At 36.8% G+C, this 13,110-nt stretch overlaps 2 protein-coding genes across 6 annotated transcripts in view; one reads left to right on the plus strand and one right to left on the minus strand.

Annotated features, from left to right (window-relative positions):
- CC2D1B (coiled-coil and C2 domain containing 1B) overlaps positions 1-5,812 on the plus strand; it is a 30,536-nt gene extending 24,724 nt beyond the window's left edge. For all 4 annotated transcript variants that reach the window (XR_014023552.1, XR_014023553.1, XR_014023554.1 and 1 more), the window contains one exon: positions 5,525-5,812. The gene's annotated coding sequence lies outside the window, so the exon portion shown is untranslated. The remainder of the gene's footprint in view (positions 1-5,524) is intronic.
- ZFYVE9 (zinc finger FYVE-type containing 9) overlaps positions 1-13,110 on the minus strand; it is a 208,168-nt gene that overhangs the window by 6,470 nt on the left and 188,588 nt on the right. For both annotated transcript variants that reach the window (XM_081306404.1, XM_081306403.1), the window contains 3 exons: positions 11,193-11,343; positions 8,801-8,881; positions 5,444-5,606 (listed from right to left, as the gene is read on the minus strand). In XM_081306404.1, coding sequence (XP_081162530.1) covers positions 5,444-5,606; positions 8,801-8,881; positions 11,193-11,343 — 395 coding nt within the window. The remainder of the gene's footprint in view (positions 1-5,443; positions 5,607-8,800; positions 8,882-11,192; positions 11,344-13,110) is intronic.

A 13,110-nucleotide genomic window follows, 5' to 3' on the forward strand; every position in this document is an offset into this window, starting at 1 on the left:
TAAGAATGTGAAGACAAACTGGGAGAAAATCTTTGGGAGCTATTCTTCTGACAGAGATGTAAAATCCAGAATATAAAAACCTCAACAAACTTAACACCAAAAAAAAAAAATCAAATAATTAAATAAATGGGCAAATGAACTAAAGACACTTTTCAAAAGAATAAAAATGACCAACAAATATATGCAAAAATGTTCAACATCATTAGCAATTAGGGGAATGCAAATCACTGAAATTTCATCTCACTTCGGTTAGAATGTCAGTCTTAAAGAATACAAACAAAAATAAATGATGAAAAAGATGTAAAGGAAAAAAGAACACAATCACACTGTTGGCAACAGACAAATTATGCAACCAGCCCAAGTGTCCATGAATAGATAAAGAAAATGTGATATATGCCGGGTGCGGTGGTGCACGCCTGTAATTCTGCTGGATTGGGAGTCTAAAGCAGGAGGATTGTGGGTTCAAAGCCAGCCTCAGCAACTTAGCAAGATCCTGTCTCTAAATAAAATATAATCCCCAGTACTCCCCACAAAAAAAAAAAAAAGGAAAGAAAATGTGGTATTATACACACAATAAAGTTTTATTCGGCTATAAAGAAGAATGAGATTATATCATTTGCAGGAAAATGGATGGAATTTTGAGACCATTACGTTAAACAAAATAAGCCAAACTCAGAAAGTCAGGGGTCATATGTCATACGTTTTCTCTCATATGTGGAAGCTAGAGAGGAAAAAGGAAAAGAAAGGTATGTGTGGAGGGGTAGGGAGTCTCATTAAAATTAAGGGGAGATTAGCAGAGTAGAGGTAAGAGACCCTGGGGAGGGAGGAGAGAAAGGAAAAGGAAAATATTGAGGAATAATACTGGCCAAATTATATAGTTATATTGTATGCATGTTTGAATATGTAACAACAAATCCCATCATTATGTGCAACAATAATATACCAAAAAATACAGAAGAAGAAAAAAAAATTTTGTTTTGTTTTGTTTTGGGGATTGAACCTAGGGTTACTTAACCACTGAATCACATCCCCAGTTCTTTTTATTTGAGACCAGTTCTCACTGAGTTGCTTAGGGCCTCACTAAATTATAAGGCTGGCTTTGAACCTGTGATCCTCCTGCCTCAGCCTCCAAAGTCACTGGGATTATTATAGGCATGTGCCACTGTACCAGCTGAAAGGAAAAAGTCTAAACAAAATAAAAAAGGGCTGAGGGTGTAGTTCTGTGATAAAGTGTCCCAGTATTAGTACTAAAAAAAAAAATCAAATTATCAGGCATTCACTTCATTCATTTAGATTAAAATTATTAAACAATTTAAGTTAAATTTTTAATTTAGGGCAGGGTGCAGTGGCCTGTACCTGTAACCCCAGCAGCTAAGGAGGCTGAGACAGGAAGATCATGAGTTCAAATCCAGCCTCAGCAATGTAGTGAGGCAGTCAGCAACCCAGCAAGACCCTATCTCTAAATAAAATGTAAAAAAGGGCTGGGGATGTGGCTCAGTGGTTAAGCACCCCAGGGTTCAATCCTCAATATCCCCCCAAAATAAAAAAAAATCAAAATAAATTCTAACATCATGCACCAATGCTAAAATAGGGGGGTCAGAGTGTTGGTCAGTGGTATCATTCATACTTAGCATGAGCAAGGCCCTGGGTTCAGTGCTCAGTACCTACCCTCCCCAAAAGGCACCCTCAGTTGATTAGAATACTTTGAGACAAAATATTTGTACATTCAGTAACAAATTGGAAAACAATCAGTCTATATATTACAAACTGAGTTCAAGAATGTTTTCTGGTGAGTTTTTTGTCCTACTCTAAGAAGTTGCCACCAGCAGCTGCTATAGAAAAGGGCAACTTGCTGTTGTCAGTTACTGATACCTTACAGCACCAAATTTTCAGAGTAATCATTTTTTTCCAAATATATATATTTCCAACTATAAGAATTAAACACAGGGGCTGGGGATGTGGCTCAAGCGGTAGCGCGCTTGCCTGGCATGCGTGCGGCCCGGGTTCGATCCTCAGCACCACATACAAACGAAGATGTTGTGTCCGCTGAAAACTAAAAACTAATAATAATAAATAAATATTAATCTCTCTTTAAAAAAAAAAGAATGGGAAGATAGGGCTGGGGTTGTAGCTCAATGGTAGAGCATTTGCCTAGCATATGTGCGAGGCCCTGGGTTCAATCCTCAGTACCACATAAAAAGAAATAAAATGAAGGTATTGTGTCCAACTACAACTAAAAAGTAAATATTTTTAAAAAAAGAATGGGAAGATAAAAGGGTTACTTGTGAAATAGGAAAACATACATTGATAGGAAATTGCTTCTTTTTGGCTGAGGGTGTAACTCTTTCGTACAGTGTATGCTTAATGTGCTCAAGGTCCTGAGTTCAACCCAGAGCATGGGGATAGGGACAAATGGGAGGGGGGGGAAGAATAGAAAAGAAGCAAGAAATTGTTCCTTTTTGTTCCTCCCCAGAAAAATTTAAAAAATTATGGGGTGCCATGTTCTAAATGCCCTCTTTCTGCTTTTACTCCTGCTGTTCCCTCAGACTAAAATACCCCTTTGGGCACAATTATGTGGCAAATACTTACTTACCTCACCATAGTCAGTTTAAGCACCAGTTATTTCTCTGTGGAATCTTTCTTGAATATGGCCCTACCATGTCTACCAAGCTTCCTATTTGCTTTTAAAATTTTCATATCTTATATAGTTATTAGTCAATTTCTTCCATACTTTGGTACACTTATTAATTTATAATTCTTAAAAACTAGACTGAATATTTATTAGCAGGAAACACATTTTTGCCTTTTTTTTCTTTCCTAGTGCTGAGAGATTGAACTCAGCACATACTGGATGTGGATGAAAACCATGTATGCTAAGCACATATTCTACCACTGAGCTATATTCCCAGTCTCTGGAATTCTTTTTTTCCTCCTCCTCCTCGTTATTTATTTATTTATAGCAGTGCTAGGTACTGAACCCAGGGTCTGCACTATTTAAGTGTTCCATTGAGCTACATCCCCAACACCTTTTATTTTGAGACAGAGTCTTACTAAATTGCCCAGGCTGGCCACAAACTTATGATCCTCTTGTTTCAGCCTCCCAAGTAACTGAGAGTAAAAGTATGCACCACATCATCTAGCTTGGAGAATTCAATTTGTTTTACCAGAACTTTGACATAACCTGAAGGATGGATTGACAGATGGATGGATAAATGAATGGGAAAAAGATGAATATAATGAATTATGGTATATTTATTCATTCAATCCATTTTTTTCCAGTACTAGGGACTGAACAAAGGGACACTTTATTACTGAGCTATCCCCAGCCCTTTCATCTTTCATGGTTGGGACAGAGTCTTGTTACATTCCAAGGCTGGCTTTGAACCTGAAATCCTCCTGCCTCAGTCTCCTGAGTCAGTGGGATTAGTGGCATGTACCACCCAGCCCAGCTCAAACAATATTTTTTAAGAAATACTTAGTAGGTGCCAGATAGTATTTTAGGTATTGGTAATAAATATAGCAATGAATACTGGAGAGAAATGAATTACAGTAGATGGGGTAGAGAGAGAAGATGGGAGGGGAGGGGAGGGGAGGGGGGATAGTAGAGGATAGGAAAAGTAGCAGAATACAACAGTTACTAATATGGCATTATGTAAAAATGTGGATGTGTAACCAATGTGATTCTGCAATCTGTATTTGGGGTAAAAATGGGAGTTCATAACACACTTGAATCTAATGTATGAAATATGATATGTCAAGAGCTTTGTAATGTTTTGAACAATCAATTTAAAAAAATTAAAAAAAAGAAATTACACATTGTAAAAAAAAATATATATATATATATAGCAATGAATAAGCCAGACTAAAATTCCTATACTCATGGGGCTTGCACTCCAGGGACATATAGTAAAACAAATAAGTAAAAATATATTATATATTATAGTGCTATTGAGAAATATAATGATGAGGAGGGAAACAGTAAATATTAGATGTGGGAGAGAGAAATAAATAAGAGGGTTAAAATACAGATAAGTTGACCATGAAAGGCCTTATTGAGAATGTGACATTTTTAAAAAGATTTGAAGACGAGGAAGTGATTTATGTGACTAAAGATAAACTGAGAGAATAGCATGTACAAAGGTCTAGGGTAGAAGTATAGCTGTACTCAAGTAAGAAACCAGTGTTTTCGGGCAGGGTGGTGCACGTCTATAATCCCTGTGGCTTGGGAGGCAGGAGGATCACAAGTTCAAAGCCAGCCTCAGCAAGCTTAGCAAGGCCTTGTCTCAAAAAATAAAAAGAATGGGGATGTGGCTAAGTGGTTAAGCATCCCTGAGTTTAATTCTGGGTACAACCTCCACCCCGGAAGGAAGGAAGGAAGGAAGGAAGGAAGGAAGGAAGGAAGGAAGGAAGGAAGGAAGGAAATCAAGCCAGTGTTGTTTCTGAGAGGTAACAGGGTGGGAAGAGGGATGCCCAGATTGTGTAAGACCATATAGGTCATAAACAACTTTGGCTTTTGCACTAAAAAATACTGGAAGCCATTGGTGAGTGTGAGGAGAAAAGTGACATTATCCTGGCTGTTATACTGGAAACAGACTGGGTTGGAGGAACGCAGGCCAACACCAGAAACAAGGAAACCAATGAAGAGGCTACTGCAATAATCTAGACCAAATGAGATGATGGCTTATACTAGGATGATAATAGTAGAGGTGGTGAGAAACAGTACGAAGTACAATGAGCAGGATTTACTTTGAATTAAGAATTCCACAATGTGGAGTACAAGAGAAAGAAAAGTGTCAAAAAAGACTCCAAAATTTTGTCTTGAGTCATTCAAAAAGAATTGCCATATACTGGGAAAGAGTGTAAGATCTAAAGCCCAAAGAGGTAGTTTTAAGTCCTAGTCCTGCCACGTCCTAGGTTTATGGATCTGACAAACCATTTATCTTTTTGGTACCTATGAATCCTTCTGTAAAATGGAAATAATACTACTTGTTATATCAAATGAAACAAATATTAGCAAAAATGCTTTGTAAGTCATAAAAGGCTATTTCTATTACTTCAGAAACTGTAGAAAGACTTTTCTGTTTCATCAATCTTTCCCCTTATCCTTCCCTTAAAAATACAGAAACTCGGGCTGGGGTTGTAGAGCAGTAGTAGAGTGCTTCTCTAGCATGTGTGAGGCACTGGGTTCAATCCTTAGCACCACATAAAGATAAATAAATAAAACAAAAGTTCTATGTTCATCTACAACTAAAAGAAATATTTAAAAATACATAAACTCTTTCACAAATTAAGCCAAGAAATCAGAAATTTAAAGCTCTATTATACAGTCCTTTTTCTTAGGCAGGCTTTTAATAAGTAAAACTATAAAACACCAGTATAGAGAGCAGACAAAACCCAGAGCTGTCCTATAAGTGCCACAAGGGGGGAAGTGGGCTGCATTTACCCCTTGTTAACGTTCTTGTCGTCATCCACCCACTGGATGTGAATGTGCTCCTGGGGATCCTCTGCATCTGCCTTTCCACAGGTGATGGTGAAGTCCTTCATCTCCCGAAGCGCCTGCCTCAAGGAATCCATGTTCTCTGCAGTGATCTGGACCATAACGCCATCTAAGAATCAGCACCAAGATAATACAGATGGAAACAATGCAAAGCTATGGAGGGCAGATGTGATGCAGTACCTGGCATTAGCAAATCCCTCAGATGTTAAATGTAAAACTTCACTCTGTTCTTCAAAGCTAACAGATACAAAGGTTTTGTGTTTTGGGCTGAATTTCTTATTCATTAAACGAGTTGTGAGGGCAAATGCCAAGAAGAATCCTGCTTAAAATACTTGCCTGTTGATTTCACTTCAGATACAATTAAGGGTTTCTCCTGAGGGCTGCTCAAAGGGAAACATACATGGTCACATTGCTCTTCTGGACTCACAGAACACTTTGTTTCTGTTTCCTCTCTTTAATTCCTTATGCTCAGATCATATGTATTTATTTATTTGTACCTCCATGTGTCTCACCTAACTGTGATTGCCTGGCACAGATTGAATACCCAGTAAATGTTTATTAAGTAAATCACTGAATACACTACAGTAGTACACTTGGGAATATATCTACTTACTGACCAGCAATAAGGCAAACCTACCAGAGTTTCATATAGGTTACGTAGTCAACAGATGGTAACTATTTTTCAGCTATCTACCCGAGTCAAAGTTAAACAATGAAATTGAGGGTAAAAGTTGTTATGTGCTGAGCAATTACCCTGCTTCACTGACATACAATCTTGTCAGCTGTGATAATTTCTACAGAGCCTTCATAAAATTTTATAAATAAGCAGCCAATTTCTCTACTGAAACACAGTGAAATGTAAGACCCAAGAAACCAAACCAGGGACATAAACACATGACACATAACTTTGTGTGTGTGGTGGGGGATGGATGGAAATCAAATCCAGGTGTACTTTACCACTGAGCTACATCACAAGGACTTCTTATTTTATTTTTAGACAGGGTTCTGCTAGATTGCCAGAGTCTGGCCTCGAATTTGCAATCCTCCTGCCTCCCAAGTGGCTGGATTACAAATGTGTGCCACCATGCCTGGTTAACACATGCCTTTCAAAAACACTGTTTTGCATTTGTAAGAATCTGTTTCAGTTCAATTTATCCTTTAAGCAACACTTAAGTTAAATATATATATATTTCTGAGGATTTTTACATTATTTTTTAATCACTTTATAAAAAAACAAACAAAAAACCCCACAAACTTAACAATAGCCTAGATAGGTTTTAATTACTTACTTTAGACAAAATGAGATTTGGTCTAGACTTCTTAACAAATTTCTTTTCGAGATGGAGTCTCACTATGTTGCCCAAGCTAGTCTTGAACATCTGGGCTCTTGATAGTCAAGAGTTTTGAATTTTTGTTGTAAAATACTATTATACTCTGAGTTTCACTATTTTATTAAATTTACCAAAAAAAAAAAAAAAAGATCAAAGCCAGTATCTACAAATCTATGTAAGATTATCTAATTAGCACACTGGTATTCAGCCCTCAGAAAGGACTGCTTTCAGAAAGGGCCTTGCTCACTACTGTGGAAACTGAAATTTATCCTCATGTGGCCAATGATTTTCCAACACTAGCAGCATCTTCTATTTGATGTGTTTTTCTACAATGCTACCTTTCCATTCCCTATCAAGAAGTGGAGTCTAATTCCTCTCCTTTCTTCCAAAACTAGATGGTCAAAGGGATACTATGTGACTTTTTAGACTGGGTCACAAAGAGCAGTGCAACTTCTTCTACCTTGTTGCTGGCTTACTCATGCTTGGAGTCCTGAACCACCACCTAAGAAGCCCAATATCACAAGATTGGCAGGCTGTGCTAAGGAGTACATGTGAAAGTACTCCAGTGATGATTCCTAGTCTTTTGTTGTTGTTGTTGATGGACCCTTATTTTATTTATTTGTATATGGTGCTGAGCATCAAACCCAGTGCCTTACACATGCAAGGCAAGAATTCTACCACTAAGCTACAACCCCAGCACTGACTCCTAGTGTTTAAATCATCCCAAGTAGGACCCAGATGTGTGTGTAAACAAACCTTCAGAGAACACTAGCTCACTGACAATAAATAACCCTTACCTTTAGGTCAACCCTACTGAGATCACCAAACAGGGTCAAAGTGTCCCTGAATTGTCCTGTCAGATTCATCATCTAGAGCAAACAACAAGCACGATAAAATGGCTATTTTAAGCCATTAAGTTTTGGAATAATTTGTAATGCAACAAGACTAACCAGATCAAAATAAAGAACCAACAAAGAAAATAAAAAAAGTGTTGATTAGCTTTTCATTTAATTAACTTTTATCAGGATATGGGTCATGTTAATTATAGCAACCCCATAGCAAGCACATCTCTTTCTGTATCCTGAATGATGATCACAGCATTCTCTCTCTCTCTTTTTTTTTTTTTTGGTGGGGGTGGGGGTTACCAGGGATTGAACTCAGGGGCACTCAACCATTGAGCCACATCTCCAGCCTTATTCTGAATTTTATTTAGAGATAGGAACTCACGGGCTGGGGATGTGGCTCAAGGGGTAGCGCGCTCGCCTGGCGTGCGTGCGGCCCGGGTTCGATCCTCAGCACCACAAACAAAGATGTTGTGTCCGCCGAGAACTAAGAAAAAATAAATAAATATTAAAATTCTCTCTCTCTCTCTGTCCCCCTCTCTCTCACTCTCTCTTAAAAAAAAAAAAAGAGAGATAGGAACTCACTGAGTTGCTTAGCACCTCATTTTTGCTGCTGTTGGCTTTGAACTCCTGATCCTCCTGCCTCAGCCTCCAAAACAACTGGGATTTTACAGCTGTGCACCACTGTGTCAGTAATCACAGCATTCTTATAGGTAGGAGGGAGTGAACTTCATCTACATATACAGCTGTGCACCACTGTGTCAGTAATCACAGCATTCTTATAGGTAGGAGGGAGTGAACTTCATCTACATATTTGCATATGTGCATATATCTGAACTCTAACTACATCCCCTTGGATACCTTATCCCAGAGCTAGGAAAGGTCATCTCTTATTTTTTTATGTCCCATGGTAACTGTCCCATGGTATCTGTACCACTTACTCCCTTCTTTGGAGAATTAAGCACTCTCACGACAGTTTTAATTTGCTGAAGAGTGAGGTGCCACAGAAGAAATAATAGGGGCCAGACATCTAAAGCAGAAATATTAATGCTTCTTGTAATGTTTCTTGCTGTTTAGTTGTATAATTAGGTCTGAACCAAAGCACATGCAGTGAATAATTCGTTCTTTACCTTCCACAATACTGGACTTGGCGAGGTATCCTGAAGAGGATTTCAGAGCGCCACTGAATACAAAGAAACTGGCACCAGTCACTAGAATAGCAATAGAAATAGTTTAGTGACAACATACCTCAGATGGAGGGGTTGGGAACAATAATGAAATATTTGGTAATTGGGAATTTCGAACATCATATAAATATTAAAAAACACTGTATCTATATACCACAGTATATAATCAATAATTTCTTTTTTTAAATATTTTTTTAGTTGTTAACAGACTTTTATTTATTTATATGTGGTGCCAAGAACCAAACTCAGTGCCTCACACATGCCAGGCAAGTGTGCCACCGCTAAGCCACAGCCCTAACCCCAAAATTTCTTTAATATGTTTTGAGAAACAATTCTCTAGTGGGCATATAGTAGGCAACTGTCTTCAATGTATTTTTAAACTAGTTGTTCACTAAAGGCATAAAAGGCATTTAGCACAAGTATATTCAAATAATATATCCAAAATAGAGTAGGTGATAAGTCTATAATGTAGCCAATAGTTCTCATGCTTATGACTGCTTTGGGAAAGAAATTTTAAAATAAGATCCTTCATTTAAAATAAGATCCTGTTTTGCTCTTCCTCAAATCAAGAATCAAAAGAATATTACCACAAAGAAATCTTAATGGTCAAGTCCAGGGGTTAGCAAATTACAGCCTACATGATCTGTAGTCTAGTTTTATAAATAAACTTTTATTGGACCACAGCCATGTCCATCATTTGCATATTGTCTAAGGGAGTTTTTAGACACCAGAATCACACCTGAGTAGTTAGTGACAAAGACTGCAGGCCTAAAGTACTAATCATTTTGCCCTGCACATAAAAAGTTTGTGGCCCCTAATGTAATCCAATGATTTCCAAATTTTTTTTTAGATTAAATATATATTGAAGATGAAGATATGGTACAAAATATATTTTCCAAGAAGAGTTACTTAAAAAAACATTTAAAAGACAAACTCCAACTACTAGTATTTCTTTATAAAAGAAAAGATATGCAATTATATTTAGCTTTAGGAAAGCTTCACTATACTATTCATCTTAAACTGGACTGGGATAAGCCAGCTTCCTACCTACTGGCCTACAGTATCTCTACAGACGGTCATCCAGCTTTTGTCCTACTCTTCTAAAGTGTTTGGGAGCCCACAATAGCACAGGTGATCCATTCTACTTTTGGACAGATTCTCAAGGTAATAGATTGTGATCTCAAACTGAACCCAAATCTGCCTCAAATCTGGTTTTTCACCTGATTCTGGTTATACTGTTTTGTATCTATAGAGAATAAGCTGAACCTTATTTTCACATAATAAAATCTAAATAGAAGTAGCTATTTTTCCATCTTCTTCCAATGTACTCTTTTCCAGATCAAACACTAATATTTTATTTAAGAAGTCTTCCTTTGAGGGCTGGAGATGTAGCTCAATGGTAGGGTACATGCCTACTATGCATAAGGCTCTGGGTTCAATCTCGTAACACTGCCAAAAGGAAAAAAAAAAGTCATTTTCTATCTGGATGCAAATTTCTCACAGGTCTTAAATCATCCTCTGAATGCTACCAAGTTTTATCAATAAAATTATAATTTCACAAAATATAGTTTTGGGAGACACCCTGAAGAAAAAGTCTGTGGTCAAATAAATGTGGGAAGAAATATACACTGTCTTCCTTTTGAAAAATTAGCTCGTTAAAGGATCTGAAAAAGATCTGTGTTAAGGAAACCTGTTTATGAAGTTGTTTAACACAGGGTTTCTCAGATTTTTATTTATTAAAGAAAGACTTTCATTTATTTATGTGAATATTTTTTTAAACCACAGAAAACACTTTGGATAATACTACCTTGAGCAAAGTTTCTCAAATTTAAATATATAATTTAATCACTCAGGGATCTAGCTAAAATTCTGGTTAGCAGATTTATCTGCTTCATAGATTTCTCATTTCTAACAATCTCCTAAGTAATGAGACCACATTCTAGGTAGCACTGAAACTAGGAAGATTCCTCCAGAATCCTGTCAACCTATTAATTAATTGCATATATTCATCTAACAAGTTCCAAATAGATCTGAGCACAATCTCACTAAAGAGCCTAGTCTCACCTTCAAATACCAGTGATGGCACAAGCAATATCATGAAGCAGTACTTCTAAAATGTTTCCTTCAATAACAGAGACCTCATTTCCAAGATTCTTTGAGTCTGACTACATGGGAATCAACATAATTCTAGAGAACATGGACATTCTTGGAAAAGCTCATTAGTTAGTTTATGGTCACTCATCTAGAAAGTGTGTGTAATGGAAATGAGATAGCCAATGTTCCAAGTTCAGAATAACCTTCCATTATTAAAATCTCAACTAGCTCAAACACTTACCTTTCCTGGGCTGATTGTGAATACTGATAGCCTGGGTCTGATAGTTTCCATCATCATTCTGTACACACACAAGGTGAGAGTCTGCCTTTTCATTGAAGCAGGCACCTCCTGCCAGCACATGCTCATTGGACTTGTTCATAGCTTTCATCATCTGCAATTGAAGAGGGTTAACCTTATTCTCCCAAGAATGGACACTTTTTCTCTGACATGGTATAATTCCACATTCTTAAAGACAAAAATAACATCAAATATTATTTATTAAACTGACAAAGGAGCTACCAAATAATGAAAACAAAGTGAAAAAACATAGTTACCATTAGTAAAAACAAAACAAACAAAACTCCCCAGTGTACATATAAAAATTCCCTATAGTTTATGTGACTCATAATATAACCTATGAACATAACATTTTGCAATCATTTTTTCTCCTTTTACTGTTACACTGAATTCAAGAAATGAAAATTAGTTTAACTAATTGCAATGGTTTCTCCTATTCACTGAATTCTTTGAGGATATATACTCTGAAATTCTAAGTCCAAAAGAATGTTCCATATTTAAGTGCATCTGCCTTCCTTATCAGTATCAAATGTGTGAGGCTTTCCCCCACAAATTTATGAAATTCTACAACTTAAAGTTCGAGATCTTATGAAATAAGCTATCAATATTTTGTCTTGTTCTTATCAAATGATTTAAGATGCGTGCAGTGGTGTATACCTGTATCTTTCTTTTAACTTTTTTTTTAAAAAATACCTTTATTTTATTTATTTTTATGTGGTGCTGAGGATTGAACCCAGGGCTTCACATGTGCCAGGTGAGCGCTCTACTGCTGAGCCACAACTCCAGCCCCCACATCTGAATCTTAAGCAACTTGGGCAGGTGACACCAGAGGATCAAGTTTGAGGTCAATCCGGTCAACTGACTAAGACTGTCTAGACAGTTGTGGTGGCACACACCTGTAATGCCAGTAGCTTGGGAGGTTGAGACAGGAGAATCATGAGTTCAAAGCCATCCTAAGTAAAAGCGAGGCACTAAGCAACTCAGGAAGACCCTGAATCTAAATAAAATACAAAATAGGGCTTGGGATGTGGCTCAGTAGTTCAGTTCCCCTAAGTTCAATACCTAGTACCCACACACACACCAAAAAAAGAGACTATGATATTTTTTAAAGGGGAGTGTGCTGGGGATATAGCTCAGTGGTATAGGTCCCCTGGGTTCAGAAAGTGTGTGTAATGGAACAATGGGGAAAAAAAGAGAAATATTTAAGATAATTCTGCATCTAATTTGGAAAAGGCTAATGGGCCATTTTTGTGTCTAATAAATAAATCTGAACTTACCTTGATTTAAAACTCTGGCCTCCTGCTAAGTTAATGCTAATATATTTGTTTGTTTTTATTTCTCATTTTTTCCTGCATGTCATCCCATTTAGTGATTTTTTTTTAATATGGCTTCAATCCTTTGAATGTCTAATCTGAAACCTTCTTTGTTCTACTCCTCTATTTGTCCTATGCTCTAAATTACAATACCATATCGCCCCATTCCTCCCATCCAACTACCAATCTGTATACATTCTCAATGCTTTTATCTATTCTGAATATTACATATAAATGAACCATGCTATATGTGACCATTGTGTTTAGGTTCTTTCACTTAATATAAGTTTTCCAGACTCATCCACATTATAGCATGTATCAGTACTTACTCATTTTTATGGTTGAGAAATATTTCATTGTAGTTATATTTTGTACAATTTGTCTATCCATTCACCCACTGATAGACATTTTTAAATTTTTTTATTTGTTCTTTTTAGTGATATACAATAGTAGAATATATTTTGACATATTGTACATACATGGGATTATAACTTCTTCTTGTAGTTGTACTTGATGTGCAGTTACACTGGTCATGGATTCATATACGT

The sequence above is a fragment of the Spermophilus citellus genome (assembly GCF_964194105.1).
Source record: "Spermophilus citellus genome assembly, chromosome: 9".
Taxonomy (NCBI): Eukaryota; Metazoa; Chordata; class Mammalia; order Rodentia; family Sciuridae; genus Spermophilus; species Spermophilus citellus.